General features: G+C 38.3%; 1 protein-coding gene across 2 annotated transcripts in view; it reads left to right on the forward strand.

Moving 5' to 3' along the window:
* The window catches only part of LOC149018807 (pumilio homolog 5-like), a 47,936-nt gene extending 40,731 nt beyond the window's left edge, over positions 1 to 7,205 (forward strand). For both annotated transcript variants that reach the window (XM_089152940.1, XM_089152939.1), the window contains exon 9: positions 4,652 to 7,205. In XM_089152940.1, the coding sequence (XP_089009066.1) occupies positions 4,652 to 4,951 (300 nt within the window). In that variant the 3' untranslated portion in view covers positions 4,952 to 7,205. The remainder of the gene's footprint in view (positions 1 to 4,651) is intronic.
* The last annotated feature ends 8,472 nt before the right edge of the window (positions 7,206 to 15,677 follow it).

Raw genomic sequence — 15,677 nt, forward strand, 5'->3', positions numbered from 1 at the left:
TGTGAACTATTGTGACCATGATCTAGGCTCATGCTTCCCGTATCCAATTCAAGATCTTGCTTGCTCACATCGTTAATCGTTTGCCTTTAGTTTGATTTGCTCTTCCTACTCCTATTATAAGTCCGGGAGATAGGGGAACTGTGGCTCGCATGTGTCGGATGACTCGCCTGGTGGAGGTGACTCCCTTTGTTGACCCTGACTTCCACTAGCAACACCACTAGTCTAACTGCTTCCATGACTCGATGGCTGACTTGGGCCACTTGGCCCTCTGGTATCATCGGCATCATCTGAACTCCTACTACTAGACATGTTTGTATTTTTAAAATAAACTACATAATATGAACATCATTTAAATAAATAAAAGATAATTTTTTAATAAAATCTTATTTTTCATAATTATTTTATGTAAAAACAATTTATAAAACAACAAAACACACACTTTGTTCTAAGATAACATATATACAATGCTCAAACAGAAATGTTTGTATTTTTAAAATAAACTACATAATATGAGCATCATTTAAAAAAAAGAAGATAATTTTTAATAAAATATTATTTTTCATGATTATTTTATTTAATTATTTAAATAAAAAAATAAAAAAAAATGCAGCAAACATGATAATCAAAATATGAATACATGGGGTTGTAGCCCTCTCAATGTAGTTTAACATAAGTGAATCACATTCATATCATAAGTATTTTTTATAGTTTTTAATTTTAATTTTTTAGATAATATATTTTTTAAATACGAAAATTCAAGAAATAAATTACTAACAGAAAATTAAATTTGTTTCCATGAAAGTGTAGATCAAAGCTAGTAGATCAACATATATTTATACTACACTCACACACCTATTGTAGAACATTCTATTTGAAAAAAATTCCAATTTGGGGGAAAATTTTACCTTTGTTGAAGATCTAGTTGAATGATGATAATCTGATGATGTAGATGTGTTAAGAATGTTTAGAAGTTGAATCCCCAATAAATTGAGGCAAAAAATAAAGTTTCCGGCAAATTTTGAGGGTTGCAGAGAGAGAGGCGAGATATGCCTCTCTCGAGATAGGATTTTTTAAAACCCCCTAAACCAGGTGGTTGGACCACTTTTGGGGAGATCTCGCCGAGATATTGCGAGATCTCGTGAGATGGTGAGATCTCCCATCTCTCCCATCTCGTCTTGCTATCCTAAGATAGAGAGATATCTCGCGAGATCTTGGCGAGATCTCCCACCATGTATGAGAGGACCTTGATCACCATAATCTAATAACTCGTAAAATGTAATAATAGTTACGAGTTATTAATCTAACCAGAATCACTGTGTGGCCTTCCCTACATAGCAACATATGTACCAAAGGACGCAAATGCATCCTTAGAAGTCTTGATCTACAATCATTTGTAATTATAGTTAGCTACTAGGAGTTATTGAGGTTACTAAATTCTTTCAAAATTCATATAGATCTCCTCTAAGCTCTAAGGTCACCCCTAGGAGCATTACCTTATCTTTTTAAGTTGCCCTCCCCTTGCCTCTAGGAACTACCCTCCGTTTGCCTCTGAATTTTGAAAGAAGTTAGTAATCTCAATAACTTTTAGTACCCAACCATTATTACAAATGATTGTAGATTAATACTTTTAGGGACACATTCGGGTCCTTTGGTACAGATGCTGCTGTGTTGGGATGGGCATGCCGGGGATCTTGATTAGATTGATAACCCTTATAGAATTACATCTTTCAAATGATTAGACTATTTATTAAGTAGTAACTTAATGTTTTTGTTATATGCAGTTTAGTGGTGGGTTTTATATGGTGGGAGTACAGAGAACCTTAGGAAGGTGGCGATCAAGGTCCTCTTATAGACTTTCTCCGCCTTTGGATGTGAAAGGAATTGGAGTACCTTTTCTTTGATCCAATTGAAGAGGCAAAACAGATTGGTTCCCAATGCCTCAATAACCTTGTCTTCATTTACTATAACTTGAGATTAAGGCTCCAACACATATGCATGGGGCGTAAAGGATTCCAGGCAGAGGGATGTTGTTAATCTCACTGATATCTTTTAGGTAGAGTCAGATGATGAGGACTGCATTGTTGATTGGGTGAGGGATAAGGGTGAGCCATTATTGGACCAGCGTGGAGGGAGGCTTGACCCACTTATTGCTTAACAGGCAGGTTGATATCCATGAGTTTATGGCTGACGATGGTCAAGTACATACTCAGGAGGTAGCTGGTGGTCTTTTCAAGGTAGGTACCATTCTAGATGTGGACTGGTCTATGGACTTGTGTGACGATGATGAGGTTGTGCCTTCTACATATGGTTAGCAAACTCAACATATGGACGAGATCCTACCTCCTAGTTAGGCCGGGACTCATACACAAGATGATGGTGGAGACTCTTACTACGGGTGTTGAGACTACCATTGATGGTGGTGGTGGTGGACTTTAAAGCATTATGTGGTTCCATGACACCAGTCATCGAGCCTCATAGATTCACTGAGGAGACACAGTTCACACATGCCACCCAAGATTCGCTCCATAGTGGCATAACTTGTCATAGGAGCAGGGCCTCCTCGTCTAGGGTTTACTTTACAAGGCCCTGTGGCCAGTTCCACCCACCAGGGTTGATGGACGTGGACATGGCCACCTTGGCAAACTCGATGGGATCCATGAACTTGAATGGTTTGAAGAGTGTAGGATTTGCATCATACGAGATTTATGGCCATGGATATGTATATGGTGGACATATGGTGGTTCATTTGCTGATTTCAGTAGTATGGGGATGGATCTCATGCATCATTTGTGGTCTTCATCTATGGATATCCTTCAAGACCATCACAGGCAGTTATGCCAGTTCTATGACCGGGTTACAATCCATGGCCTTACTACACATTCCCTAAGGTTGGATTTCTATTTTATGTTAATGATGCTACCTATGAAGGGCAGTGACAAACTATATGGATAACTTTATGCTTGCCATGTCATGGCTTATGTACAATTTTCAGAGTATTTTGGGACTCAAGGGATGGATCCAACCCGACACAGTGGCTTCTATTAGATCAGACTATGTCTCATTCATTGTGTATTGTTATTATGGACTCTTGATAGATATCTTGTATGATGTATCTTATAAATTCATTCATTGTAATTTTTAACCGAGTACTAAGTTTTGAACTTCTATTTATATATTGGATTCTACTTGTTCTTGTACTTATTCTTGTACTTGTTCTTGTATTTGTTGTTGCATTCTAATGAAAATGTGAGTGTTTTCTTACATACTATCCATATTTACATTTGTGAAAAATGCATGTTTCAAACTTTCAGTTTCGCATGCATACAACTAGGCATGTGTAGATTAAGAACACCACTTTGGGTTAGGTTTTAGGCATATATAACACTCCATTGTGTTTATTGGTCTCAAATTAGGCTGTACACAGAAAACCAAGCTCCCCCCCCCCCCAAAAAAAAAAAAAAAAAAAAAAAAAACTAAAACCCACTGAAACAAGGCATCAAAACATGGTATAAACCTGTACCATGTTTTGCCGAAATTTTGGTGTTTGAAGCATCCAGTTTTAGGTTGTAGAATCTCCACTAGCTGTTCACTGAATTACTGCATTATTGGTACAGTTGCAGGACATCTTCACCCCTTTCTTTCCCTTCCATTTCTATTTTCAACTTGCAACCTTTCTTCCCCATGTTGCCTTCTCTCTCTCTCTCTCTCTCTTCCCTCCATTTTGTCTGAAACTTGGTTACCCTTTTCCCTTGTCAGCCCCTAATGCAGTTGTTCTTGTTTAGCCTTCTAGCCCCCAAAATCTTCACTATACTACCTTAAAAAAAGACCTGAAAATTTTTTGTGGGCTGTTAGTGCTCAGTTTTTCTTGTCCTTTGCCTTTGGATTACCCCCATTGGATCCAATTTGCAGCCCTAGAATTCCCCTAGACCCGTTGACACTAGAGTCTTAGTTTTCATCAGCTCGACTTTGAAAATTTAGGAACCCTTAGAATCACCTAAAACTTACATTAGTCCATCCCTGGGGCATGTACACTATACTAATACCCTAGAGCCCCTTCTTGGTCTAACTTTTAAACCCCCCCCCCCCCCCCCCCAAAAAAAAAAAAAAAAGCCCTCACATCTCATACCCGAAATTCCCTTTTGTGATATGTTTTAATAAAGATTTTGGCTGTCGTTCATTGATTGAATCCCTCAATTTGAGGTTACATTAATTAAAACATTGCCTATGCCACTGCCTAGGCTTCTAATGTTCGAAGGCTCTTGCTCAGTAATAAGTTCCTAGGATTTACACTTGGTTATTCCCCAGTTTGTATTGAGGAAAGAGACGTAAAAAAGATTTGAATGTCTAGTGAAGCATGGTGGTTGACAGTAAGCTTGACAGCTTCTGGAAGATAATTATAAGACCTACTTCCTAGTCTGGAGTATCCACCAACGCTATTGAAGGGAATCAATGAATATTTGGCACCTTAAGGACCTAAGGTAAGGTCAAATATGTGTGACATTAATAGGTAAGAGCCCACTCAGCCACCTCATTTATGTTGTCAAATCTATTAGCTTTAGGCTTTTTAGTTTGGGTACAGTCTTTGGTGTTTTCTTTACTATCATGCAATTCTGAAGTAATTATGCTCTTATGTCTGAATGCTTTGTCCTAGGCAATGATGAAAGATCAATTTGCAAACTATGTGGTCCAAAAGATTCTTGAAATCTGCACTGATGAAAAGCGGGAAGGATTACTGAGTCGCATAACAGTTCATCTTCATGCTTTGAAGAAATACACTTATGGAAAGCACATCGTTGCTCGGTTTGAACAACTATATGGTGAAGGTTTGTATATTATATTGTATGTACAGTGTGTCTATATCTGGAAGGCAAGTCTTGTCACATTGGTGGCTCTCCCACATTATCTTGAATCATCACATGCTGATTTTGTTTTTGTGCTCCAACATTCTTAGGTTGCCTAAACTGACTAGGAAATTGAAATAATAAAGGATACTAAACTCAAACACAATACTGGACAAAGAATCTTAATCCATCCTAACATTTAATAACGTTTAAAATTAAGAAATTAGAATATTAACTTATATCATTTGCCTAGCTTCTAGCCATTTTATGGTCCCCTCTAGACCAAGGGCCCAACACATACATAACACAAGCCAAAGCTTATTCTCACTAAAATAAACCCAGCCATATGATTTATCTGCATCATGCTGTCTCTCACTCTCTTTGCACAAATGATGGTGCATGGGACTTGGGATTTGTGGTTGTTATTTGAGAATAACAATCGTAAGATTAATACACCACCATCCTCAGCAATGGTAGATAAAGTTTTCATCTCAAATAAATATAACCAACAATGAACATAAAATAAGCCTAGAAAACACCAGCTGCAATCAATAAATATGTCATAGCAGCAACGCTAGCAATGTCACACCCCTTGCAGAATGGTGGTTATGGTATGAATGATATGCTCACTGTCATACCACTCATCCAGCATCTCTAGTGTTTCTAGGCCAAATTTTACGTTGCATGATTATATCTCAAATATCAATGGCATATATGGGAAAATAATTAATCATAGCCGGAGGAAATTAACTATTTTTAGTGGATGATAATTAATGGTTCTGCCAGAGTAAAATTATTCAAATACTATCTATTACATTGACATTGTCTTGTCATTGCATAGCATCAAAGTATTCTTCAAATTTAAATTCATAATCAAACCATACTCTTCATAAGTTGGAATCAAGTATAATGTTACCTAAAAGGAGGACTTCTATGGAGGGGCGAGCTTTGTACACTAGCTTAGCATGTGGGTGGGGGCATGCAAACAAGCACCTATAGTCTATGGTGATGGATGCACTCATTATTAGAAAATAAACACCTAACAACCAAATTTCTAAGTCTCAACTAATAAGTACTACTACGACTATATTAGATAGACTCTTGGCCTCTACACATGCAATGAGCACTCAGTTACACAAACCTAGTCCTTCTTTAAGCCATTTGGGTCAAAACCTAATAGCGTCATACTTAACTGTCCCATTGCGGATGTGCTGGATCCAGGACCACCCAAAGAAGGCCCAGGGAGGTTACCAGTACCCTGCGGCCCTTGCTAGCAACCAGGGAATTTCATCCAGCATAGGGGCATTTTGGTCATTTTGGATACCCCTGAGCCAACCCAATTTGATCTAGCCCAAATCAGAATTTTGTTGTCCAAGTCTATCATTATTTTGTTACTTGAGTTAGTCCTTCTAACATTATGAAAGAGTCCTAGTCTAGTTGGAGTCCTAACTAAAGAAGGATTTCTTTTGTTGTATCCAGTATGTTAGTAGGACCCCAGATCTACTCTTGTTTTTTAATTGGATATAGTTTTGGACAAGTTATTGAAGAGTCCCAGTTAGGTTTGGAGTCCCAAGTAGAGAGGGATTTCCTTCTTTATAGTCCACTTCTCACAAGGAGGCTAGATCTACTTTTATTTTACAATTTGGATAGATGAGTTATGATAAAGAGTCCTTGTTGAATGTGAGTCTTTGATAGGACCTCAATAATTTTCCATTGATTTGTTACCAATAGGTATGAACTCAACACACAGTTTCAGCAGAATGATCTTCAGATAGAAGTCGGATTCATTAAGCTTTCTTGAATGGATACAGCTGATGAATACAGACAAATTATACTACTGAAAATAGTTCAAACTATAAGATAAAATTAAAGATAACTCAGATAAACTAGAACAGCTGTAGTCTAGCTAATCTTCCCCAGAGGTTTCCCTCTCCCCAAGCTCTTGCTTGTGTCTTCTTTCTTACCCCCCTCTCTCTCCCCCTCTGCCTCCCTATATAAACATTCCCTTCTAACAAACTCTGCGTATAACCAACTCTTGCACATTTGACCAATCTTCCTTTGCCACCTGGACATTCTTTCTGCTCTTCTGATTTTCAGCAGGTTAGTGGTTGCTGTCCACTTGGAAGCTGCCACCTGTCCCCTCATCATTTGGATCCCCTGCAGCAGCTGTAGGTGCTACTGCTGTGTATTCCTTCTTGTTCTTTCGTTTGTACACCCTGGTAATTAGGGGTCTATCAGTCTTCAGTCCAAGTAGAGTCCTGATTAAAGTCACCTTCTAAGTTGAGTCCTAGGATGAGTTTTTCACATAAGGCTATAAAGAAAACCACTCTAGTTTGTAAAAGACACATTATGATTGATGAATAAGAATTGAGATTTGAAGGTGTGAATGAGGAGTCATAAGTTGCCTAAGAGGGAACTTTCAGCTTTGTTCTGTCATTATGGTTCAAGTCATTTGATTGTGTGTTTTTCTTCTTCTTCTTTTCTTTTTTCTCTTTTTACTTTCTTTCTTCTTTTCTTTTCTTTTCTTTTCTTTTCTTTTCTTTTTTTTTTTTTTTTTTTTTTTTTTTAAATTAATGTAACAATTTGATCCCATGTAGTATATTGCAGTGATGCATATTAGGTCCAACGAGTAGTTAATTCCCAATAGGAATCTAATTTTAAATGAATTATCAGCCATCGATTTGGCATCATTTTTTTTTGGGACTTTAAATAGCCCATAAGGTCACCTTGGGGTATATGGCTTTGAGGAGTCTGAGGCGATGCCTCAGACATCGAGGCAGGCACCTTTTGGGCTACTAAAGAAGCGACGCTCACCTTAAGCTCTCCAAGTGCGCCCAGACGCCTAGGCGACGCCTTAACAACTATGATCCATTCAAGTGAGAGAGTACTCAAATCAACAAGAAGAGATAGTGGCAGTTTTTTATATATTTCAAATTTGCAATGTTTACTTTGAAATGCACAAATGAGTTAGAACTTGAAAAACTCTTACATAGACTGCTGGTTTGCAAAGACAAAAATGAGTGGGAAAGATAGAAAGGTGGGACCCACTAGTAGTGGGGTGGGAAACAGGAAAGGAAGGAGAAGTAAGGGAAAAATAGAATATGTGGGCCCCCACAAGCCTATTTAAGTTTAACACAAAGTCCCACCATTTTTGGTTGGATTTTTTTTTAGCATGGGGTGGGAAAACTTAAATGACTCGTCAGCAAATAGATTCCTTAATTTTAGGAAGTTTGCTTGCTCATTTTCCCACCCCAGTGAATCAATGCTTGCTCATTTTCCCACCCCAGTGAATCAAAGTGAGCTTTTGGAATTTCATTGAAAATAGTACACTTTTCCCACTGGTTTTTTTCCACCCCATTTTATTGTAGCAAACAAATGGTCTATTAATGAATAGGGATTGACTTGGAAGAAAGAAAAAAAAAAATTAAGAGAAACCAGAATTAGAAGCAATAAGCAGGGCTATTAAAGGAAATCAGAAGAAATAAAGCAATAAACTATGGTTAATAGTGATGTGGATCCAGCACCAAAAGGATTTTATTTATTAAAAACAATTTAGGGTTGATATATGTACACGTTGGGCCTTAATTGAACGGGTTCTCCTTGTAATTGACCAACTTAATGGACCTAAACCGTGGGTACATGAGGCCAGTATGAAATTCCCCACATTGTGTCCAAGTGTTATAGTCAAGTTAATTGAACCAATGGTTCAATTCTGGTTCAATTTAAGATAGTAGTTGTTTGTTCCACCAACACCCCCCCCCTTCAAGAAAAAAAAAAAAAGAAGAAGAAGAAAAAAAGAAAAGGTTTTCTTTAAGTCGAAGGAGAGAACTGTCTTTTCTTCATTGGATTTTGAATCCGTTTTACCTTTTATTTAAGCCTCCATGCATGAGAGGTCTTTTTAGTCCCTATTGAGTTAGTTTTATGAGTCCAAACATTAGGAAGTTGTCAGCTATAAGCTTCTATTTGAATTTGAGTTGACAAGGCTCATAAGCCTTTATATTAACTCCATTAGTGGGATGTAATAGTTTTATTGAATTAAATGGAGACTTAAAATTCTTTTAAAGCTGTCATGTACTCATGTTGTTTCTTTTCAATAGACTTTGGATGTAGGTGTGGAACCCTGGCTCTTGTCATCTGTTGGATAGCTTTCCTTGATTTTCCGAGCAGGTGCAAGCTTGAAGTTCAAGCATACACAGGAAGAGAAGTCAACCCTTTTCCCTTCTCCTCCACTAATATTGTTTTTCCTTGAGGTTCCTTGACCTTGATTGATCCCTTCTTCTTCCACTAGAATCTGCTGAATTCTTGTGGAATCCATAGCACCTCGACAGCCAACCCGCAGTTGATCCCAATTTCAGACCCTAGCTCATCTCTGGCCCTGTTGACCTTAGACTCCAAAATCTTTTCAACAGTCCTAAAATTTAGGAATTGAGTTCTCTCATCAGACCTCACTCTAACATGGAGCATTACATCCCCTATACCCTTTGCCGTCAATCCAAGTGTCACTCCATTAGAACCATAATCCTACAAACCCTAGTCCACCATTAATGCCCTAACACCTGCAACTTGAGTCTTTTCCCCTTCGTAGCCCCTACCTTGAATCTGAAAACATGGGCCCTAAGACCCCTACTAACTCGCTGTTCCCAGATTTCCTCCAATGACTTTCAAATCTAGGATGCAAATACAGCCTTCCATAATTGGATTGAGCCCTCTGTTGGTTCACCTTATCATTCCCCTAGAACTGCAGAGTCCCATATGCCTTGAGTTCTTTGTTGAGGCCAAAATCCTAAAGTTTGTTGTCATTTGATCTTGGCAGCACTTGCCCTTAGTTGGCTTGTCAATCTAAGGCTACATCAAAAGGTGTTTCATGCTCAGCTGAGATTTTTTGGAACCTTTCAGCCTGCTCAAGCTTCTGCATCAACTCTTTCAAATCTCCATATGTTGGTAATGCCATGTTGTGGTAGAACATTATGTAGCATCAATAGAATTGAGGGCCAGTTAACCAGATATATAAAAAGAACCAGCTCAAGTTGGGCAGTTATTGGTATGATTAGCTCAAAATCGATTAGGGTGTTAGGGTTTTAACCTGTAGGCGTTGTTGATTTGGGGTTCAATGTTTAATAGAATATTGGATGAAATCTAGTGATGTCTAACAGTGTTTGGGTTGATTGAAGGAGAGATCCCAAGTTTTTTGCAGGGTTGAGATGGTTTGCATATTTATGACATTATAATGGGTATTCCAAATAGGTTTTGGGATCGGATAACAATGGATCGTTTCAAGTCTGGAAGAATTTCCAGTGGTCTGGTATATGTTTCTTGAAATCTCACAGGGTTTTTGGGTATTAGGCATATCAACTCTCAAGAACCAAAAAGATTCAATGGCTGGGACATAGAAACTTGGATCTGATGATTGTTAGATCTAAATCTATCTTTGAACCTTATTCACTTCTTTGAGGGTTAGAAGACTAGAAAATTCTGTCAATAAGTTGTACTCTTTATTTCCTTGTTTAGAGGGCAAGATGGCTTGCTTATTAAGTTGTAATCTAGACTGTTGATATCTATAAATAAGAGGCTGCGATTTTAGGAGTGGTCGGCTAGAATCGCACGCTTGTGTGATTCCTACCAATTCTTCTTCTTTCTTCTTCTCAGTTCTTCTTGTTGCTGCACTGTTTTGGTTTATTAAAGTTTATTTTCTAACAATAATTGGGTCACTCTTCTGAACTAAGGTAACCAGTGGCCTCTACTAAACATGGCTGTACCACCTCAGCTGACTTTCTTATAGCTTATCTAGAATTGGGGCTACCCCCAAGCCAGCTCTAATGCAAGTCTAGCCCAAGCTCATGTAGCAATCTTAAATCATAATTGAATCACTCTTCTGAACCAGAGGCCTCAACTGACTTTCTTATAGCTTATCTAGAATCGTGGCTGCCCCCAAGCCAGCTCTAACAATATGATTCTTTTTTTCACCCATCCTAGTTTTGCCACTCATCCATCTAAGTATCCTCATTTCCACTATGCTTAGCTTGTTTGTATGGCCCTTCCTGACAATGTAAATCAAGAACTAGAACTTGAACTTGAGGACCAAGTTAGTCCCTCAAAATACCAAGTTGGCTCAAGATCTTTGAGTTAGTTTCTGAATTTGTTTTTCCCAGTCCAACCTCTACGCTAGGGGGATACAATGGGGAATGGGACTGAAAGCCTATATAAGGCCTTCTAAACATAGTGGTGCCCTTAGAATTATAAAAAAAACAAGTGTAAACGAGAGTTTTGTTTCAATCTAGAAGTTGAAAGTGATATGTTAAAATGCACTATTCTATACATAATTTACTTGTACGAAGTTATCAATACATACTTTGAAACTTCAAACCTTAAAAGTACAATCCAAAGGTACAACTAGAGCCCTATGCTATCAAAGTGTCCAGCAATGCCAATATGTGTTAACTACTAAGATTTGAACCATTTCTTTTTGAGAAAATTCAATTTGGGGGAAAATGATTGCTTCCTTGTGGATGAGCTTGCAAATGGCTATAATCAAGTAGAATTGGTCTGGCCAACCAAAGATTGGCACCCAAAAAAAAAATCAAGGAAATCCTATGAATGGAGATTCCAGCAACTAACAGAATAACAGTGGTGGAATAGACAGGTCTCAACAAGATCGAGTTGAGATATGATTTGATTGAGTTGGTCTCTTATTTCCTGGAATCTTGGTTTAAGATCTCAACTCGATTAAGACTTTGACCAAAACTTTGTATTCAGTATTACCACTTTTAAAATTCTTTTGCTTAGCATCTTGTCTCGCGTTCATGAAAAAGTGACATCGCATGAGATCTTGGTGATCCTGCGAGCTTTCCTTCCATGTTTGACATACTGACACTTTGTGCCATACATCATACTCAGTCTTATGATTGTCTTGTAAACTTTTCCTTTTTAGCTTTTAGGGGTTTTATCGATCACATAACACTTTGGATCCATCTCTCTACTTCATCCAACCTATCCTAATTCTCTGAGTGGCATCATCTCCTATATTAAATTACTGATGATTGATCCTAGATAACTGAAATGGTCACGTCGAGGAATATCCATCACATCAACTTTTGACTCCTCATTACCCCTCTTGGAGTTGCTAAAGTTGGAAAACCATGTCCTCCTTTGTTCTACTTACAACCTTTTGATTCAAACTACTTTCATGGGAGATACTCTTTTCCAGTGGATATCTAGGAGTTTTACTTTTTTCTTTTATGTTCAGCTACTTTGCATAGAAGAAAAACCTTTTTTTTTCTGGGTTAGCCATTAGGTATCTGGAACAAGGAGCCACACTTTTGGATGCATAGAATACCTTCAGGTCACATTTCAAATTTTGTGCTGTAATTGTGTAGCTTAAGATGCATGACTGTCTCCGTTGTATCTTCAATGTTCCATAGGGGTGACTTAGCCCAAAATAGAATTATGGACAATTTGAAAAAGAAGATGGGTCTTCCTTCCTTTATTGTTCTAGTGTCACTGGCTGACCTTTTGCTCTGTCTGTGTTGTGAAGCCTGCAATTTGCCAGATTTTACATGAAAAAAGTGTTGAAAGGCTAAGTTTAAAGCAGAATGGGGTTACTAAATGGTTTATTATCTCGTACCAGTGCTGACTCTCTTCCTCCCCCCCCCCCCCCCCCCCCTCTCAACCCCCAAAAAAAGAAAAGAAAAAGACAACAATCTCTAGTTGATGTATAATATATTCATTATACCGGAGCAAGATTTCACTAATTGTCATTGTTACATGCAGAAATCTATGCTTCAGAAACATAAAGTGGAATGAAGGCACATACTTGAAGGGTATCCTCTCCAAATTTCATGATGGTGGTTGAACATATCCAAGGAAGGAATCCCTCCCCTTTCCAACACTGGGAAGGAAGAATGTATTGTAGGTTCCTACTTTGCCCCCGTTTTTCATGAGAATAGGGAAAATACACATGCTGTAATTAGTTAGTTTAATAATGTATAGATAGCTAGCAAAAATAATTTATTATACTCTGTTAAGCTGTATGTATGCAGTTATATATGTAGGAATGTATAAAATTGATGTAGATTCCGTCATGATCAAGGGGATTTGTGGAAGTAGAGATCCCAAGTAGGGATCCCCTTAGATTCTGCTAAATTTGTTATATGGATTTGTTTGTTAATGTGCTTGTACTGAAATGTGTGGAAGCCAAGAAAAAAAAGGTGGAAATCGATCATGCTGAATGGTCTTATACATGAGTGGGACAATTGCATATAGAACCCCTTGTGTATGCAATCAATTATATCTATTACCCCTGAAAAGAATCAATTATAGATGCTCCCTTATTGCTTCAGCAGAATTGCCTATTTTTTTCAGGGGTAGTAAATGTAATTGATTACAAACACAGGCGATCTATATGTAATTTGCCCTACATGATGAAGGAACATTCTTTCAAGATCCCCCTAAAGTTATCTTGGGAATACTTAAGGTCTAGTTCCTCCTTATTGGTAGTTAGTTTCTTTTCTTCTTCGGCCTTTGGCCCCATTTTGTTTACCAAAAAAAATAAAAATAACATGGGATTGGACGAGTTTACAGACTACACTTATTGGTATGTACTAAATCTGTAGCCTGCCTTCTTCTGTTAAGCTGTTGAGGTGCAACTGGGTCAGGTTGGGTTGGGTTTTTCAAACCAGCACAACCGTAGTTTCAGCCATGTACCAAGGTTGGCTCGAGGGTTAGCCAGGTCTGCATTTGCACCCCTTGAAAAGGCTCCTAATGGAAAACTACACTCATCTCGCTCTCAGCCAATGCTTACAATCTCTCCTATTCCACTGGCCTTTTTAATTTCTTCAGCTCTAACAGAACATTCCCAGCATATGTGACCATTGAAGTCCACTATTGCAGTGAGAAGAGATTGTGTTTTCCCCCTAGCTGTAGTATTTAGAGGGTTGGTGGACTTTGAGAAAACCTATTACTTGGACATGAGAAATGGAAAAGCACAGGTAATCATGATTAAATTTTTAAATATTTTTTTCTTTTCTTTTTGGGATTTAAGGTTTGTCCGCACACTTCCATTATATCCTCAATGGAGCTTTTATATAATTAATAATATTATTAAAATTTTGTCTCATTTCAAGAACATTTGAGACTATGGGGCTAATTTCCCGAGGGTTTGGGCTAATATCTTGATAGGGCTAATATCCCTGGGAATTATTTTCGACTTTGCCCCTAGGTGTACTCACAAGCTTTCTTCCACCCCCTTTGCTATGGCATGTAGTACCATCTCTCTTAATGCTTGTGATTTTGCCGTAAGGGCCGAAGTTGCTGGGTATCAAACATTACATTCGAGTTGATTTGGTGAGTGTATCCTGGTGGTAGGCTCCAACTAGACTGCGGTTGGGGCTCAAGAACTATTAGGCTTTGTACTACAGGCTCACAAATATTCATCCGCAGATCTCCATGCTGCTAAGCCCACTCAATAAAGAATCATTTATGCATTCCTTAAAAGTAAGGTTTAAAGTATCCCACGATGCCATACGATACTAGCCAATATGTATCCATATTTGATCAAACTAATACGATTCATCTCGATACATCTCTCCATTGAATTACAGTAAAATACATTAGTCAGAACGATACAATACTCGATACAGGACGATACGTCTCTTAAAATCACTAACCGATACGATACTCAATATTGATACTTTAAACCTTGCCTTCAAGTGCTCGTCATTCCAAGCAATATATAGTTACCAGCATCTGTAGAAAAGGATAGGATGAGAGCGCAGCGGCTACAGCGTCCCCAAAACCTTTGAAGCCCACTGGACAGGTAAACCATGTCACTTCAGCAAATTCACAATTTTGGATAGGATGTTGGCCAACGGACTCCAAAATCAACCCCATGGTATGTGTATATGCACATTGGGTCTATGTTGAAACTCCTCCTACACATATTTTCTCCTTTGGGGGACCTGATGCTATCTATTACCCTCTACGTAAGGTGTCTGATTTTCGGTGTCACTAGACATTTCCAGATAAAACGCAATACCAAGATGTTCAGTATTAGATGTCACATTGAGCTGGAGTGAAGATGATCTGCCTTGCTTCAATTTCATCCTAGATTGCATGGGTAAACTGCTTTGAATGACATACCACTCCATTGAAATAAGTCCTCCCTTCAAAGAAAAAAATACTCAAGACTTAATTTTTTGGATTTCCTACTCTATGACAGAAGGGTGGTGGAACCGTTCTTGTAGCACCTCGATCTGCTTTCCATCTATGCCTTACCTGTTCAATCAGTTGGTCTACCATTTAGAGAGTATCTCGGTCTTGTTTATTCTGCCATGCCCTCGGGGCTTTAAGGGATCATCTACTTATCACTACAAATGTCAATTGAATCCCCTATTTGTAGTCTCCACGAAATGTTTTTTCGAGGCCTTTCATAATACTCTTCCAAGCCCATGCCTTTCGCTTACTGGGGGTAATGTAAACATCACGGACTTGAAGTGTGTCTTTCTCTACATGTGATATTAAGATGAGCTTCTAGTTATTTATCTTTTGATTGACCCTATGTCACTCCTCACTCGTTGAGGGTAGGCGAGATGTATAACAATGTAATACCTAGCTGATCATTTTTCTTTTTTTGTAGAATACCTAGGTGATCATTGATGTAGTTAGGAGTGTAAAGAGATTGAATCCGGATCGGATATGGTATTATTATGTCACGGTTAACAGTGAAATTAAGCTGAGAATTTAGAGTGGGAGACGGGGAAGAAGAAGGAATAAGAGGGTGTGAATTTAATGATCTTGATGCCTTTTTCATTCCGCCAGAATGCCTTATATAGCCTGGGCTTA

This window comes from Hakea prostrata, chromosome 4 (assembly GCF_041222555.1).
Source record: "Hakea prostrata isolate BN-2017 chromosome 4, UWA_Hpros_2, whole genome shotgun sequence".
Classification (NCBI taxonomy): Eukaryota; Viridiplantae; Streptophyta; class Magnoliopsida; order Proteales; family Proteaceae; genus Hakea; species Hakea prostrata.